The sequence below is a fragment of the Sebastes umbrosus genome, chromosome 13, assembly GCF_015220745.1.
Source record: "Sebastes umbrosus isolate fSebUmb1 chromosome 13, fSebUmb1.pri, whole genome shotgun sequence".
NCBI classification, from domain to species: domain Eukaryota; kingdom Metazoa; phylum Chordata; class Actinopteri; order Perciformes; family Sebastidae; genus Sebastes; species Sebastes umbrosus.
The window spans coordinates 9,385,088-9,404,801 of NC_051281.1; the positions used below are offsets into that span (position 1 = coordinate 9,385,088).

The window sequence follows — 19,714 nt, forward strand, 5'->3', positions numbered from 1 at the left end:
GCTGTCAGACCAGCTTGTATGCCCATGCCAGCAGGATCACTGTCACTTCTAACCAGCAACAGTGTACTAAACTCACAATTCTGTATTTTGGGAATCTCTACTTTTGTCCACCGTGTCTCACACAGGCAAACTTGTCCAAGCACACCTACCTCGCTTCATTCAGTTCAATACATTTCGCATTGGGATTAAAAAAGTCTACTGTCAGCTGCCCTGTCTCAACTCGTCCACTCTGCAGATGGTCCTACCTGAGACTCTGTGCTGGTAGGAGAAGCAGGTGCTGTTGAGGACGCAGGGCTCTGACTGGACCAGCTCTGGACAGGCCGAGTTTTCCGAGGCCGGGAGGCGGAGGATGTGTCTGCTCCTGTTCCTCGCCGCTCCTTGGTCACATTGCTGCACGACAATGACAGCATCAACACAAAAACATGTCATTGTCAAGGGCACGGGTTTATTTTCAGAGATGAGGGGGATGGGATGAAGCTGGTTGGATTCAACGGGTCCTTCAGCAGGACAAAGAAACTGAAAGCTGTCTCCCGCATTTTCATTTATTGACTATTATGATTAATTATATTCAGAATCAAAAACACTTTATTGATCCCGGGGGAAATTTGGACGTTACAGTTGCTATTGAACTCTATAAACACAAAGAAATGTAAGGAAATAGAAATAAAGGTAATGTGTAAATTATGTAAATAATGCTACAATATAAAGACGATATATGTAAAGAAATATAAGCACTAAAATTTAAAATAATAAAATGAGAATATAAGAAATATGTACAAATATTTGCATTAAGACGTGCAATATATAACAAAATACCACAGTATAAGTAAAAAATACAAAATGCTGAGAAGTGTGTGTATAAAATATAAATGCCAGAATGGTATAAATAACATAGTACAGTTAAGTACATTATTATTATTATTGCACATGAAGATAATAACAGATTATGAGGTAAATTGCAATCATGCTTTGAGTCATCACACAGGTAACCTAAAGCAAGAGTTAGGAATTATATGATGATTATGATGGTTATGATGATTTGACGATGACAAAAACATCTGTGAATGTGTGATTCAAATCATAAAAGACTGAATTGCTGAATAAAACAGTTATTCTGTATTGTAATAACACATTTATTATGCATTGTCTTTGGAAATACAATTGAGGATTTAGCTTTTAGAGCAATGCCCTGTGTTAGATTAAATCCATCCGATATGTGAACGACAGTCTAGTTGCACCACATGTTTTCTGAACATGCAACATTTATTTTGAAATGTGGGGTAAAAGTAAGAGGGAATGAATCTGTGTAACATCATTGGTCATTATTAGTATTTTTTCTCTCTTAATATGACACATTATCTATATAACTATGATGTATTGTGTTATAATTATGAGATAGCATCTATAATTATGACTAAGTATCCATAGAATCCCAGTATCCTAGTACTGAAGCTCTAATTAACATTTTTCACGTCAAAGTACGGTGACTTCTGTGTGATTTTCTCTCTCTTTTTTTTATGCAAGGTGTTTATACTTGGTGTGAAGAGGCTGAGCTGTTACAGTAAAGGTAATGCATTTTCACTGACACAAATCTGTATGAACATCCTCTTATATTCCCAACTGAGGCTGCGGAAAGAACTAGGACACTTGTTTGAATGGGATTCAACATTCTTTGACACATATGCGGTAACTGCTGCCTTCAGTGTTGCTATAAATGCCGTATTTTCCGGCTGAATGTCTGAATAATCTGGCAAAGTAGGTTAACTGGCAGAAACCTGAATTTACTGTAGTATTGACTTTTACACGGGGCAGTTGAAGGCAGATGAAGACGAGAGTGATAATAATTGAGAGATCAATTATGAGAACTGTAAGAGCGCCACATTTGCCAAGTATCTACACCAAGAGACAGTGGAAGCATACAAATCACTCAAGTCACACTACACGGGAATAGAAATCTGTGAACAGAGAAGCAAAGGATGTGTGAAAACGTGGTGTGTGGAGGAACTGTCAGCTCTGAGGGAAGAAGAAAGATTCTACTGATGTAGGTCTTCGCGTTGAGCTGCATTTGTCCCTCTGCTCCTGATGCTTCACGCCATGCACCTCAATCACTGTCACCTCCTAATGAGGGACCTCCGTGTCAGCCTCATGAATCAGCTGCAGTCGCTGTGTCCCTAATGTTTTCACACCGTAACTGTCACACAGTCATGCACATGCATTTGTATGCTACAAAGATAAGATCCTGCAATTTGCATGCTCAATTGCGCCTTCGCTTGTTGATGGATTAGGGCCAGGTTCAGAGTAATTTTCGACCAATAAAACCTAATAAATTCACAAAATCAATAAATTCCGTCTGCTCATTTGTTATTTGCAAGCTGAGTTACCACGGGGTTATGAATGAGAGTACAGCAAAATTATGCATATCTATTGAACATGCAGCCTTACATGTTCAATCTTTATCTGTCACACACCCATACAGGGTTGTTTATTATCTATAACTGGAGCCAATCCTGACCTATAATTTTGTTTATAGACTAGGGCTGTCAAAGTTAATGCTATAATAATGCATTAACGCAATTTCGTTTTAACAACACTAATTTCTTTAACGCATTTACGCAATCAATCTTTCAGAGGTTGTAGCGGGCTCAGTGATTATCCTGCTATCATATGAAACTAGAAAAACCTAAGGAATCTATTGGTACCAACCATGTCATACTAGCTTGTCGGGAAGGAGGTTAAACAACGCTCCGAACTTGCGCTAAATCTTTGCGAGGAAAACCTGTCATGGCCAATTTCAAAGGGGTCCCTTGACCTCTGACCTCAAGATATGTGAATGAAAATGGGTTCTATGGGTACCCACGAGTCTCCCCTTTACAGACATGCCCACTTTATGATAATCACATGCAGTTTTTGGGCAAGTCATAGTCAAATCAGCACACTGACACATTGACAGTTGTTATTGCCTGTTGGGCTTTGTCATTGTTTTGTGTTGTTAATTGATTTCTAATAATGAATATATACATACATTTGAATAAACAAAAAATATTTGCCCACTTGCATGTTGATAAGAGTATTAAATACTTCTACAGAGGAACAGTTAGGTACATTTGGAACAGATACAAAAATGTATGATTAATTTGCAATTAATCATGGATAATCATGCAATTAATCACGACTAAATATTTTTATCGATTGACAGTCCTATTATAGACTGGTAGAAAAAACTGTGAGTAAAATTAGCAAAAGGGGAAGTTGGCAATACTTAACCCAAAATAGTAGCTCTTCAGATACATCAGATAGATCAGTGGACGCACCGGTCTGCTGTTTGCCCAGTGCCCCATCCTCTCCAAACTAATCTCCTTCAACAGCTAATCCCAACCTGGAGGGGACAATTGCCCTTTTCTCCCCCCACAGGGAGCTCCAGTATGGCCTCAGACTTGAAACCGTGCAGATTCTTGTCCTGACCATTTCACATTAAGCGGAAATCCGCTCTAAGCTGTGCTGGAGGAAACATCTAATGAATAGACGTGTTCTTGAATATGAAGCACAAATGTGTTAAGTGTTTCTTCTTCCAGAATTTGTCTGCTATTTAATTCAGAAACATATGAGGATAAAAAGCAGGTATACTCCACTGAAAATCACTGTTGTTCACAAACCAGGACTTTAGCATTATTTAGCCCTGAAGCATTAGTTAGTATATTGCCTAATATTTTCCAAAACACATAGTGGTGTTGATAATTGCTTAATGTGTTTTCCTGCCTTACAGGTCAGCGGAGGTTCTTAACCTTTTTCCTTAAGGAACTCCTTGTCTATCATTGAGTACACTTAGGACCCCTGCCTAGGTGACATATTTCATATTATATTCAATGCATAAGAATAAAAACACAGAACAACTGATAAATTGTACAATTAAGCCAAATAGTGAATGCAATATCTGCAGGATGTTGGTGTAAAACAAGCAATTTGGATGCATTTTGAGCAGATTATTTCCTGTGAATGTTGCATCAGATATGAGTTAGGAACTTTAATAGAATTCTCTGTCTGTATTTTTTAGTTTATAACAATCATAAATACTTAATAGGCTTTTTTGGGGGGGGGGAATTCAGTGTTTTCTTCTCTCTGATGCTTGGCCATAGTTCTATTAGCTCTTTGGTTGTATTAAATTGTGTATTTTTCTAATGCAGGATGAGGCTGTTTAACAGAGAGGAAAGGCCACTTTCTGTTCATTTCAGTTGTTCTATGATGCAATCCTGAAGCCACTGAATTGCATGTTCACAAATGGATGACTGTTTTCTAAAATCATCTCCACAAAACACAACCATCCACTTTTGGCAGCCAGGTTGGGAAATAATGTTACAAGAACCCTAATTTCAATGAGCCCAAGAGAGTCGATGAACTGTGCACTCATAATGCATCCTATGAGGAGCAAGATGTAAACACAAAACTTGAATGCGGCGTTGCTCTGGGTTTATTCTTGATACCATGTGATTTATTTCTGTTTCAATGGGTCTATGAGCTAAACACAATCCCCCATAATTGCATTTTTATTGACACAGTTGGCTTTACCTTACTAAAACACGGCTATGGAGATGGAACACCATTGGCCATAAAGTCATTGTGAATGTATGTGGACAGTGTAGGGAACCATCACAGTGTTATTAACCACGAATGCTTTCCTTCATCGGTGTGCCACCCCTTGGACAATACAACACTGCTGATCTCATCACAATTCTGCACACATTACACAACATCCTCATTCCAGCTCAGTGCAGGAATGGCCCAGGGCTGTACAACTATGTCCAATTACAGAGGACGAGCTACTTTTACGCTAAGCATCCCTGTTTTCGCTAACACCGTCCATTTGTGAAGAAAGATTTTCCTTCCGGGACATCAGGAATTAAGATGTGGCTTTTCAAGATCTCAATCTCTCATCAGTGTCTCAGGGCGCTTTCGCATGCCATAGTCCGTCTGGCTAGTCTGAATCTGAGTTTTGATACTTTTGGTTTGTTTTCTATTTAGTCTGGTTTGGTTTCACAGTGCACAAAGTGTACCAAGGAGCAAATGCATCTTTTTCGTCCCGAGTGCTGCCACTTCTATGCAGGGAATAGTGGGCTTTGATATATTGCAGTTTTTTCACGTTGATTCGGCACTGATCTGAGCGCACAAATCCCTTCTCCTCCAGTTTAGGACTTTAGAAACGTCACTATTTTTGCAGACTTTATTTAGCATATTTTGTATGTTCTCTTCAGTCTAGATGTAAAGCAAACATCACACTTCTGCAAAAGTCCAAGTCAGTCCTCTCCCCCTCATGTTAACCTGTCCTTTACCTGTGTCCATCTCAACAAATAACAGCACAGGCAGCCTGCGTTTTGGTTTGCTTGGAAACGGTCTGAGACCACCTCTCGCAAGCGGTCTCGCTCTGGTTGTTTTGGTCCGCACCAGAGTACGATTACTATGTTCACAACCGCCCAAACAAATCGCACCAGAGTTTGATTAAAGTGGACTAAATTGTTGGCTTGTGAAAGCGCCCTCAGAGTATAACGTCCCAGTCGGGACAGCTGATTGTGAGACATGATTGTCTGGGAGGAGAATAGACATATGGATTCGGTTGGGGAGTTTTGCAAACGTTAAGGTTAAAAAAAATGGTTTTACAGTAAAAGAGAGAGAACTGTTCAAAATCTCTGACGTACAGAGCCTCCGTTCGTTATGGAAATGCCTGCAATTGGCAGGTAACTGAATTCATGCAGGCCATAGTGCGTAGAATAATTTCAGGTGGACATATATAATTGTTTAGAGCTCTATTGGGGACATAAACAGCTATGTTTATGGTAACATAACATCCAGTTTATTTCCCATTTAAAAAAAAGATTAAAAAATAATTTGTCATTTTTATTGTTTTATTATCACATAAAATCTCGTATCTCAAGAGTATCTTTTACTTCACTCTATGGTGTGAGTCTCTCTCCTTCCAAGTGTCCAAAAATCAATCGTTTCAGCTCTACCATTTCAGTTTAAACCACACTGAACTCTTGTTTATTAGCCCAGCCTATACTCAAGAAGTCAGTCATCTGGGTGGATGAACCAACTGATAAAAATACCACCATCTCCACACACTCTGTTGTGCTACATGTGTTAAATGTTTCAGGGTTGATTTAACTATAGAAACAAATCCCCCATAACTGTTTATATGGCTGTTACAGTTTAACTGGTGTTTAAGTTAACAGTTTTAAAATTGTTATATCACCGAATACATTAGACAACTGCTTTCCACTGATGTAAAGAGTGTTGCCAAAGCTCGCAGATTGAAAGATCGGATGAGACAAAATGTGTGTGGAGAAAACTCAAGACTAAGTAGGTACTCTCTCTATCTCTTTCTTCCCACCCTGCTCTTTGGCTCCAATGTTCCAGCCCACTGAACTGTTATGTTTGACAGGAAACGTATAACACGGCTACATGGCCAGGTGACCAGCAGCCTCTGGCTGGAAACACATTAGAACCTATGCTACATGGGCATAGATCGAGGGCGCTGGCACATTAGTATAGACTCAGTTTAATCTGCAGTATCCAACATTGTGGTGCGAAATGTGATTTCAAGCCTCACAAGGTTGCAGGGCAGCTTGGTAGATTGCAGCTCTTTATAATGTGAACTTTTATTACTAATAATTACAAACAAGTCCCTGATGTGTAGTGAGGTTTTTAATCTTATAATAACAGGGAGTCTAATGAAACATTATGCTTTTTGCAAGCAAACTCAACACAAAACATCTCTATATTGGGGAGGTATTGTTGAGTATTTTATTAGTACTGCAGCTTTTAATCATTTTAATTGATACATCTATCAAATTTCTATATAATGAACTTTAGGCTTCTAGGAAGCCTAAGAAGAGTCAAAAATCATTACAAATGTAAGTTAACCAGAGTCCAAACTGACAACTGGAACTTTCTAACTTTTGACCAGCAGCCAAAAGACACACTCATTTTATATGTTATAAACATGACTGGAAAAAGGAGGAAATAAAGTATATTTTAGCATGTTTTTTTCACTAAAACCATTACAGCAATTAATTACTTTTCTGTCAAATAAAACAAAATATTAATGGATTTTTAAATATGTCACTACATGACAAAAAGGAAAAAAAAAAAAAAATGTAATCAACTCTAAAGGCCTTTGCACAGTGGGGGTGTTTTTTTTTTCTTTCATGCGATTAATTTGCACGTCAATATATTTTTCTGAACTGTTGATTTTGTTAGTTCCTTCACACAGAACGTAAATATAATATAAAAGTGGTATCCTTTTTTCCGGAACAAAGGCAATTTTCTGAGCTTTCACACCGTGAATAAAGGCATCAACCAATCTGATTGTGCGGAACAGGTTGAGTTGCGCCTATATTTCTGAAACAACAATGCCGAGGCTCTGGAGTCCGAACCAGGACGGCAAACTTTATTACTCCTTTCAACCTTGACAAAGGCAGCACAGACCAGATCCACTCCTTCCGTTCTTCACTGTCACAATCAAAGCCCTAAATATATAACATTCACAGGCAAATATTTCCTGTCGTTAATTCGTCACACCCCCGGTGTGTAAAGGCCTTAATACTATAATACTGGATAGAATCGTAAAACTGTGAATATGTGAATTATATGTGTACTTTAATATTACGTAGTTATAACAGTGGTCCAAATACACATAAATGTCACAAATTCTTATCAAATTTGTTATTTAAAAAGCCTCTCTTATCTTGCCATTTTACCCAAATATTTACTTATATGCTGATGATTTTGGACATGTTTTCAATGATAACAATAAATGATGCCACTGGGCGCCCAACCTGTCAAGCAACCAAGAAAACAGTCAGTAGATTATTGCTTCTTACCAGAGGGCAGCTGCTCCAAGGTCCCCATGGTGCCATGACGCAGTCTTTGGGGCAGGCCAGAAAGCAGACCTGGGCTCTGGGTGGCATTTCCTCCTGATCACACAGGCTGTCCTCCAACGTGCTGTTCTCCCCACTCGTTGCTCCCTGTTTCACACACCTAGCAGAACAGCACATGCAGCTGTATAACTAGTCTCTGGGGCACTCCCAACTGGGTCCTATTTTTGAGTTTCGGAACACATTTCTAAGTCTCTGACCTGAAATAGATTTCACTCTTTTTGCTCTCAGGTGAGATTCTGCAACTCGTTTATTTCTACGGGGTCTCTACCATTTGTCCCATGTGCCTGGGTTCTCTAAACATTTAGCTGCATACAACTGAAACGTGGGTTCAAAAAGCCCATTTACTGTTTTCACTACATAAATGACTGCATTGATTGTTTGTTCAAATGACTTCAAATGGCCAATGTTTTTTGGAGAGCAACCTCATGCAGTTATGTGAATGACTACATTTACATCCAATGGCAAAGGTGGAAGTAGCACGACATTATTATACCGCAGCAAAAAGGGAAGAAGACAGGCTGAATGGTTGGATTTACCAAACTTGTGACTATAACATTTGAGACCTAAGTTTTTGTTTGATTTCTTGGGAACGTTGGCCTCTCTTACTCTCTCTTTGTCTTCTAATATGAAGGCCCTTCTCCAAAATAGGGGTAGAAGGTCAGAAAACTCTCATGCAAAGTACTAATATAAATGTTTAAAGGGTATCTGCTACCGATACTGGATCGGATATCGGGCCAATACTGACTCAAATAGCTGGATCGGGTATCGGTGACAATGGGGCCGATCTATTAAATTCAATTCTATGTTTATATACTATATAATGTATATACTGGAATTTTAAATCCTTGCATTAAAAAGGTTTATACCTGAATTGTAATTCCTGTTCATTTTGAACATTTCTTTGCCAAGTTGCTGGTGTACGATTTATTATTTAACAATTCACAAAATTTGTATCTATGTATTTATTGGTTACATTTTGTTTTAAGAAGTTAGGAAAGCAATGTGTAGGTCAAGCCTGATGTTGCCTCACACATAAAAGAATGATTCCAGTCACTTCCACACAGTGAGGCATACAGTTTATTAATTAAAGACAGGTATCTCTATCGGTACTGGGACTGAAAAAGTCAGATTGGTGCATCCCTAGTAACTGCTACCAGATTTAAGTGTAAGAAATTGTCCTTTTCAAAAGGGCTGGGAAGGTGAGGAATGGTACAATCATCACAAATCAGATATAAGTAATATAATTTCAGATTAATATAAAGAGTTCTTAGCAAACGTTTTCTCTGCAGACTTTCCCTCCTCTGAGTGTTCCGTTAAAAGCTTGTGAAAAACCTGGAAACTGCTCAAAGTTTAAAACTATGCAAATTTAAAATAAAACTTATAACTCTAAGAAAGAGGGTCTCTATAAAACTGCACAGGCAGATTTCTGCTCCTTTTCAGCAGCTGGGTGGTTGATTGGGACCAGTTTTAAATATGTGGCTGTGACTCACACTTAAAGGTAAACAAGAACAATTAAGTTGCTTTTGACACAAAAACACCGTTGCCCAGTTTGTCATTTCCCATTTCCTATGGTGCGTATAATCCAATACCGACTCCTGCACATGCAGCCTGCAGGAAAGGTCAACACTTCACTGCTTTCCTCTGTGGCTATTTTAAGTACCGCTAAAAAGCCACTGCAACAAAATCTAACAACTCATTAGGAAGCAGTAGTTTGTTTTGACTGTTTGTTTTCCCCTGACATTGCAAGTGTCAGGACCAGCGTGAGTGCCAGCTACAGGAACGCTGCCAGTCTACCCCTCCCGGTGTGTGTGTGTGTGTGTGTGTTGCGATGCCAGGCTAGCAGACTGCCAAGCCTAACCCGCTCACTGACCTGATCTTGCGGCTTTGGACTCCCTCCCCGCAGGCTGGCAGGTCGTCCACCGTGTTGATGGTACAAATGGACCAGGGCTCGATCCTCCACTCGTACTGGCTGCATTCGCTGTGGCACGGCGCGGCCTCGTACACCTGCACGCGTGCATGTGCAAACACACACATGAACAGACACGCACATACACACAAGGAAAGGGACACACACAAGGGATTATAGAGAGAGAAAGCAGAAAATGGACTGGCATACAAATCAGCTCACACACACATATTGAACGCACACACAAGCATGCTGCATGTAGAAAGTAGGTGCATACACTTGTAGGGAATTTACAAGATACAACGGACACTTTCACTTTTTATATTACACTAATGAGGTGTCTCTAGGTTAAAAACAGTATTCCGTATGGGTTTTCATTTAACAAGAAAAAAATGATACCTAACAAAGTATAATTTCTTGCCTTAATCTGGGAATGGCTTTAGAATACAACATATGCTAGTATTCTCTTCCTTTTGCATTTATTTTTAACATCAAGCACTTGTGCAGTTATGGATATGCATATTGCTTTCCTGGGACATTTTGAAGTCTACTATATTACTCCCAATTAAGAGAAGAATCATTTAGGTGTTGCAAAATATGCTGGAGTTTGATATCAGGATGGTGTCCTGTATATTTTCTATATTCAGAGTATAAAGCCCAGATGAATTCTCAACTTATTTACACATTCCACTAAATTCACACAATACTGTCTGGCTAGCCTATCATGCTCATTGCTTATCATACTAAACGGATAATAGGACCCATTGATTATGTAAATGTGGTCTTCAAGAAAGAACATTAACAGAGTGATTTGTGTAATTTTTAGGGCTTTTAAAGTTAACGTGATAATAACGTGTTAACGCAAATTTGTTTTAAAGCCACTATTTTCTTTAATGCATTACATAAATTGCATCGCATAAACGCAACTTGCGATTTTTAGGTTGTAGCGGGCTCAGTTTTAAGGCAAGAGTGAAGATACTGGCATCTTATGAAACTAGAAAAAACCTAAAGAATCCACTGGTACCAACCATGTTATACTAGCTTGTTGCAAAGGAGGTTAAATAACACTCCAAACTTGTGCTAAATTTTGGCAAAAAGAAAAACTGGCTGGCCATTCTCTGGGTACCCACGAGTCTCCCCTTTACAGACATGCCCACTTTATGATAATCACATGCAGTTTGGGTCAAGTCATAGTCAAGTCAGCACACTGACACACTGACAGCTTTTGTTGTCTGTTGGGCTGCAGTTTGCCATGTTATGATCTGAGCATATTGTTTATGATAAATGCAGTGATTTCCAATAATAAATATATACATACATTTACATAACGCAAGCATATTTACCCACTCCCATGTTGATAAGAGTATTCAAACTTGACAAATCTCCCTTCAAGGTACATTTTGAACAGAAAAGAAATGTGCGATTAATCTGCAATTAATCGTGATTAAATATTTTAATTGATTGACAGCCATAGTTATTTTGCAACTGTGAGCCTCGCAGGTCTAGACTGTGAGTATCAGAAATTAAAAGAAAGTGCACCTTTCACCACAACAGGGCTCCGAGCTAACTGATGACGTGTAGCCTGCGCAGGCAGAGTGCAGAAAAGGACAAGGAAGCGTTATCATCATTACTCATACTGAAATAAAACCTATGCATGAGATGGAGGGAGCAGCATGCGGTGTGTAAAACGACAATGACCATGGCAATCGGCCGCTCGGCTGAGGATGTAATTGGCTGGATGTTGAGCCTATTCACTTCTCCCCACTCAACCGGTGACTCTGGCATGTCTGTATAACCAAGGGAACAGCGAGCGCAATGCTCCTGTAAACACATGTTTACTCTCAATCTATGTAACAGTCTGCCACAGTAAAAGGTATACTCTAGAGGACAATTTGTGGAAAAAGCTATGACAGGCTGTAATGGGTGTCTGTAAGTGTGTGTGTGTAGGTGTGCGCGCGTGTGTGCAGACTATAGAGAAGGAATGAGTGTTGAGTATTCCCTCCCCTACGGGCCACACAGATGCCTATTACACACCCTCATCATCTCCCATCTGTCCCTGCAGATGCCCCTGCTGGGTAAACTGGCAACTGCTACGCTTCCACTTTCTCCACTACGACTGTAGAAAAACAATTCCGGCTTAACAGCTAATTTTCATCACCAGGAAAAAAAAGACTTTCCAGCCACAATATATACGCTATTTATTGAGCACTGACATATTTGTTCAGCGAGAAATCATGTGACCGTAGCACTTACCAAATGGGTTGTATAGTGTCACGACACATAAGGTGTCAGATATATATTTAATCATGTGTCGGCAGGTTAAAGCTGGAGACTACGACACACAGACGGAGCAGAAAAATACTGTATTTAAGCCAAAGTACATCTTAGGTCACACACATTTACGAACATCGCAGAGGAAATAGGCTATCAGTTAGAATCAGCTGGTACTGACCGGATTCTCTCATTGGTTATATGGGCAATCTCAGTCAATCTCTATCTTCTGCTCTTTTGTTCTCCTTTAGACACTTTTGAAATCAAATATTATTTTTTTTTGGATGAGCAATACAAAAATGATATTACCCGGCTCAATTTCTTTGAGCACACTCTCAAAAGCTTTATCGACTATTCATATAATATAATATCATGTAATGAAGTCCTTCTTTTGAAAATGTTCCTCCAGTTAAAAAGCAGATGGAATATCATCCGAATGCACTTCACATAAATGATTTCCATCCTGTGTAGCACTCTCTCCAATCAAACTATTGTTCTTTCTCTCGACCAAAAGACCAAAAGGGTCACAGGAGTGTAAGTCACTCGGACAGATCTGGCATGCATTTTGTCTTCATTAGCTATAGCAGAGTGTATGTACAGAATGAACGGCACTGACCTGAGCCTGCGTGGATGTCCATATTAGCAGTGCATGACAAGCCAGAAGTTGGGCAGGGGAGAGAAGAACAATGATATGATCATTAGTTTAGATTTTGCCTGCAGTGACAGAAATGTATAGTTTTGCTTAAATTTGATATTTTAGAAAATACTGCATTCTGCTCTGGGTTTCATTAATGAGGGTAAAGGATGATTAAGTACTTCATCATCTGCGGTGATTCTAGCGGCCCTGCATGTTTTGCCAAACTGAATGATTCATAGTGTTGAGAGAGTTTTAAAGTGCTGCAGTTGGTTGCAACAGCTGTGCAATGGCCAGACCTGCAGCTGAAGGCAACTCCAAGAAATTAATTTGTCTGGAGATGGTGAGAGGGAAGTCGGCGCGAATGAGCATATGCTCTGAGAGGCTGTGTGCTCTGTATCTAAACAAGGGTTTGCTAAAAGTTACTGTTGTGTTGTTTACAAGAAACCGTTCGGGCTGTCCTGATTTTTTTTCACGGTAAAAGGGACATTCAAATAAAATCCCCTGACCCAAGACAGTACTAACATTTGCTGTAAGCATAGACCTTTACTGGACTCACAGAATGCTTCTTTGAGCCAAATACCATATGCTTCTGGCAGTGACAAATGGTTATAGTTAGAGCATCCATGTATATACTGCAAAGCCCCCTGGATGCCAAAATAGTCACTTTTTCCTCTTCTTCATTCATTCCTTCATGGCTGCACATCTGAATGGGTCAAACCCAGGACCATGTTAAACTTATCTTCATTTGTGGTGAATTTAAAGACCCAGGTATATAGAAAATATGTGCATTTAAATTGCCTAGTACATGGCATGTAAAGTAAATTGCATTAATGTGCGTCAATGGTTATGGCTTCCATCCAAAAAAAAAACACACCTGCAAAACTTGATGAAAACCCCATGCACACAGACACACATATACACACTGTAGGTGCGCATAATGATGCATGTGGGTACAAATAAACACATATACAAAAAGAGACGTGAAAAGGCCCTCTTACAGGAAGGGCACATTATTATTGTAACCAGAGACTAATGGGACAGGAAGCCTTAAAGAGGAGCACTCTCTTCTATACAGGAATCCGGGGAAATATTAGAAGTAAACAAGCTTCCATTACTGCGGGGGTGTTTGAGTACATCACACGCATTTTTGAATGCAAGCTGTCCTAAGAAGTGTACAATTTTCTACTTTTACCTCTACTTTCTATGCAACGTTACTTTTGACAAAGATTTTTAGGAGTTCGGGAAGAACTTGTGCTGCCCAACAGTAGTAGCAAACTTCAACTTTCCAGCAAAGATAGCTAACATTAATGGTAAATGGACTTGCATTCATATAGTACTTTTCTAGTCTTTCTACCCCTCAAAGCACTTTACACTACATGCCAACATTCACCCATTCACACACACATTCATACACTGATGGTAGAGGCTGACATGCAAGGTGCCAACCAGCCCATCAGGATCTAATCTAAATACTCATTCACACACCGATAGCACAGTCTTCCGGAGCAATTTGGGGTTCAGTATCTTGCCTAAGGACACTTTGACATGCGGACTGGAGGAGCCGGGGATCGAACCGCCGATCTTCCGATTAGTGGACAACCTCTCTGATCTGATCTCTGCAGTGGTCCCACAGAATAAATTAACTCGATAAACTAACTGTGGTGTTATTGTGAAATATAACGTTAGTTGCTCAAACCAGGGAAACCTAATGACCATAAAGTAAACATCATTAATAGGTCGGCATCACAAACAGAACACGTACAAAGTGTCTGCTAACCGTGTTAACTGACTCTCAGCTGAAAGCGTTGTGGTTTCTCGTAGTGACGGCAGCAGAACAGAACACGTAGGTGTCCTCGTAAAAGCCTTCAATTTAACTTTAATCAACTTTAAATACAGAGTCATCTGTGTTTATTATCTACGCCAACCATTTACGCAAATTACTACGAGCAACCACAGAGACATTCAGCCAGTCAGTCAGTTAACATAGTTAGCAGACGCTGAGTCAATACGACGTGCCACCGCAGTAATGCCGGCACAGTGAGATGGACGGATACGTCTGTAAGGCTGCGATTACACCAGATCAGGCGTTGCGGTGAAAACGCAGGTTATCCCATTCATTTTGAATAGGGGTAGTGCGTTTCGGCTGCGGCTGCCAAATAGGGTGCCGAAAACACATGCAGCGGCTGAAAGGTAGAAACAGAATCAACGCTGCTGTGGCCAATCACGTAACCGGCGATTCAGAGCTGTACAGCCCAACCTTGAGGGAACAAAAGACGTTAATCGTCACGGTTAATGGGCCATTAATGTGACTCTCCCACACAACCCCTACAGCGAATCACCGCAACGCCTGATGTGGTGTAAATGCAGCCTAAATCTCTCTAACTGTCAAAGTGTGACCACAACTTCAAATAGACTGTGCTATTACTGTCAGCAGGCACACGGATGAGTTAGAAAATAATGGCTCCTCTGAGAAACACGGAGGGATCTATTCCCATGTGATGATGACCTCTCAAATATACTCATGACATGAAAAGTTGAAAATGTGCCAACATGTAATGCAGCCATTAGGAAGACTGCCTGTGTGAGTTAGACACCTCGTTGTTCTCAGAAAAGATATATTGCCGCAAAAATAAGCCTTGCTTTTGCCGAATATTGAAATCTAAGCTTCTGTGAATGATTTAGATGTGAGAAGATAAGATGAAATGCAGCCACAAGGCTGACAACGTTATGCAAAAATAATGTGTGTTATATGTTCAAATAAACCAACACAGCCTACCGTAGCTTACCAACAACCCACCCATTAATTTGGAAAATCTGAATCACAACAACAAAATCCGCAAAAACCAAAAGTGTGAGCAACTAGAGACTCTGTACCAAGGCAATAAGAAGTCTGAGTTTGTCATCTGCTCTTAAGCCCTGCTGACACACTGATCCCTTCACACTTCCAGATGATTTAAGACTGGGGGGATAACATGATGATCTCCTGAGGGAAGCACAACTCTGCCATGAGGAAAAAAAAGGGATCAAAGCACTCATGATATTCTACATGCAACTTGAAATATCAAAAGATGTTATTCTATGGAACTTGATGTTCGTAGCTACTTATCTTCTTATGAGTTTGAAATATAGCAATGAGCTTATTTAAATTTTCCTGGCACACATAATAACCCGGCCATGTTTGGTATCTATCTAGAGCATAGCATTACTGTACTTGTACAGTAGGATCGTATTAACATATGTATTAGCAGTTTTGTCTCAATTGTATAACAGACACAGTGTTCAATCAGCTGTGATTATCTCCGCCAGGAGATTATGTATTCGGCGTGCGTATGTCTGCAATGCATCTCTGTGTCTGTCTGTCCAGGGCTAATCTCGCATACTGCTGGACTCATCAGCCTAATAATTGATGTGCTCATGTATGACTGTGTGTTCAAGGACCTCTCATGGTTGCAGTGAATCACACTTTTTGAAAACATATTTTTTCGACAACATATTTTATCGCCAATTTGATACATTGACTGCTAAGTGCTCACTACTCTTAACCTGCCGGTGAGTGATCAACAACTGCTTCAGTTTGGACTTGTGTCCGCTACAGATTACGAATCGTTCCTCTCTTAATTTGTACGCCTAGACAATTGCATGCATGTAAATGTATGGAGTGTGTATGTATTTATTAGTTAACTATCGGTTAGCAAATGACAAACTGCACCGAGCGCTGACTACAACAGAGTGCATCGGTATGAGGAGAGCTAGTTAGTTGTTAGCAGCCGGGGGGCAGCAGAATCCTGGCATGTAATTGGCTAATACAGCTAACAGCTAACAGAACTAAACATACAGCATGACTGACAGTTTCTGTTCAGAGGAAGCATTAAACAGTCATGAATTGTTACAGTGTACTGCATTTTAGCTGCACAGAGCAGGTGCAGACAGCTGCATATAGATTAAAATGAGAATGTATCTGTTGTGTGAGGCATACAGATGAAAAACATGTCTGATACTCTTGCAGCATTGACGGGGGGCAACTGTGGTCTGTATTCATTCAATCAAACATAACAGCAGTGGTAGTTGCGGACATACCTGCTGGAGATCTGAGAGCACTTTTCTAGTTTTTCCATGTTATCAGTATCGCACCCACACATGGCCTCGAGACACACGACTGTAACAATTAATTTGGATCTTTGACCACTGAGTTGCTTTACATATCATACTCTCTCCCTCCCACTGTCTTCCAATTAGGTCTCTTACCACCAAGGACGCCAATGAACTTTACAAGGCCTTACAAGATTTATGTCTTCTTGAAGCACTGCAGGGCAATGGCGTGACTTTCCATAATTACACAAATTATTTGGCCATCAAGCTCTATTTCCAGCACTGAAATGATTTCTTTTTTCTCATTTACTTTGTTATCTATTACCACGACACAGCTCAACAAGACAGGAGTGCATTAGCAGAGACATTTTGCAAGCACTTAACCCTGCATGCACCTTTAATAATAGCTATCGTCAAATATCTTTGTCACATACTTACACAAACATTTGGGAAGGAGCTCCCCTGCCTCTCTTTCACAATTGAAATTAAGCAATTTGTACTTCAAGGAAATAAAAACTCGGATTAACACTGAAAACACTGATAAAGTCACAACACAGTTCACAATCACAACAGCACCTGCAGGCACCATGTAGGCCCTTTTGTCTTACGTTTCTTGTGGATGCAACATCAACTTCTTTATTTTAGTGTGGTTGACACATGTTATTAAACAGCCAAGAGAAAATGCATCGCTAGCCGTTATAACGTTAATACAATGTTAAATATAATTACTATATAGTCAAATCTAGATACATACAAATAACGGGTATTTTATTGATTGATACTAGTAGAGTAAAAACTAGAGTTTGGCTGTATTTATGTTTTATTAGGTTACAAAGCTCACGGCAACAATTGTGACTTAAAAAAATCATCCCAGTTATGAAATGATGAGCATGTATTTAATATTCACACAGCCCCTTAATACAATTTGCTTTTCTAATTAGCAGATAGAAGCTGTGATTAACCTTTGTATCTGAAGTAAATGCTGTGGACCATCTGGGTGGCTCGAGGCTTTAAGAAAAGATAGAGAGGCTCCAAAATCTAGCCTTTCTGGGTGGCAGCGCTTCAGGCTGCCTTAACAATATGCATGGTTTGTAATGCAAGGAGACACCTCGCTTTCTGTGCTGGGCCTACAGGGGGAGAATAACACATGCCCAAGCACTGCTCTACGTTAATTACACCTCATTGGCCTTAGGTAGCTCCATCAGCAGTTGGCTCCAAAACTCTGTCATTCTAATGAAGGAGAGAGATGAGTTCAGCACCTGGGTGCACTCGGGTAAAAACTAGAACATGTGTGCTCTTTTATCTTTTTCTGATATTTGGGATTCATCCATTCTTTAGACTTGCTATGGGCTGTTGTTGGCTTATTGGACAGCATACAGACGGATGACAGATTTGATTGTTATGAAATTTGCTATAGATGGTAATCGTTCCCAGATGATGAATAACAATTTCTTTGGGGGCTTATCTTCAGTGAGAAAACAGCCAACTTCTCTCTCATAACACAAAGTCATGTCAATAAAAAAGTACATTTTGTTGAATTGTTATTCTAAATTGCTACTTTTAGTCCTTTTTTATGTGTATTTTCTTGAAAGAATTCTCACTTCTGATGTTTCCTCTTGCTCACCCTACCTCAACTTCTCACCCAGGCTCCTGTGATTCATATTTTCTTCCTCTAATACCAAACCAGTTGACAAGAAGAATTAAAGGGACTTATTTTTTTGCCAATGTGTGAACAGGTTGTAACCTAACCTAAAAAATGAGACCTTCCGTGAGCGTAGACTGCTTTTATTATGAAGAATGTGGGCTGTTTTTTTCCAGGAAAATCCAACGAATGTGACGTCATGTGCGCTCGCGAGTGCGAGAGCTCCACTACAGGGCAAACGGTGTGCAACGATAGCTAAAATTTGGTTCGAAATGGGGTCTGCTAACGGCAACAAACAAATAGCCCTGACCACGACTCAGACTCCAACACAAACTTTTTACATCTAGTGAAGCCCGTCAGGCAAATTGATTCATGGAGGGACCTTCGTTTGGCTTTGGGTATCAAAACTGGCAAAATTCCTATTGGACAGGTAAGCATGTGAAAATATACAGTATATTGATATTGTGGTTTTAGCTGTCAATCACGTTCAGTCGTCACGTGTCGCCGCACTGTTTTGACTGATGCTCGCATCTACGTAGTGCGAGCACAAGCGCGAGAAACAGGACGCCGACTGTCGGTGACTTTAAGGCCACAGGTGTCACTGTTAACAAGCATTTCTAATTATTACATCTAGCCCTTTTAATTTACTGACCTTGATGAATTGTCCACAGTGGTGAAGAGAACAGTGGACCAGGTCAATTAAAAGCTAAGCCATGCTAAAATAAGCTAAGCTAAGGAAATGATCCAGCAACTATAGTAAAAACTGTGAAACACACACAATAAAAGAAGCATTAGGCAGTTATAAATACAAAAGTATAGTCAAAAATGAAAGGGACAAAGTGATTTAACGAAGTTGTACTTGTTTAGTGAAAAACCTCAACATTGCACTTGAATAATGAGCAAAGCAGCTTCTATCGTTGAATAGCAGCTGTCCTGTGTAGAGTAATGATAACGCTTAGTGAGGCAGAGACCAATACCAGATGTCTAGAGACAAAGTGGGAGCAAAACATTAAATGCAGTTAAAAACACCTGGATGTTATGGTTGTCTGATAATTCAGGTGTCATTGTGGTCCACTGAGGGTAGCAGTGGCTGTAGAGTCTCAAAGCAGCAGGCAGGAGGTCTCTCTTTATACTGTATGTGGAGCATCCTGGCACCGAAGGAGCTGCTTCAAGCACTTATGGTTCTGCGCAGTGGGTGGCAGCTGTTGCATATAATAGATAGTCTGGTCATCACTCTTTCA

At 40.0% G+C, this 19,714-nt stretch overlaps 1 protein-coding gene across 2 annotated transcripts in view; it reads right to left on the reverse strand.

Moving 5' to 3' along the window:
- Positions 1-19,714, reverse strand: part of thsd7ba (thrombospondin, type I, domain containing 7Ba) — a 225,420-nt gene that overhangs the window by 17,471 nt on the left and 188,235 nt on the right. For both annotated transcript variants that reach the window (XM_037789632.1, XM_037789633.1), the window contains 4 exons: positions 12,722-12,727; positions 9,799-9,932; positions 7,872-8,028; positions 246-390 (listed from right to left, as the gene is read on the reverse strand). In XM_037789632.1, the coding sequence (XP_037645560.1) occupies positions 246-390; positions 7,872-8,028; positions 9,799-9,932; positions 12,722-12,727 (442 nt within the window). The remainder of the gene's footprint in view (positions 1-245; positions 391-7,871; positions 8,029-9,798; positions 9,933-12,721; positions 12,728-19,714) is intronic.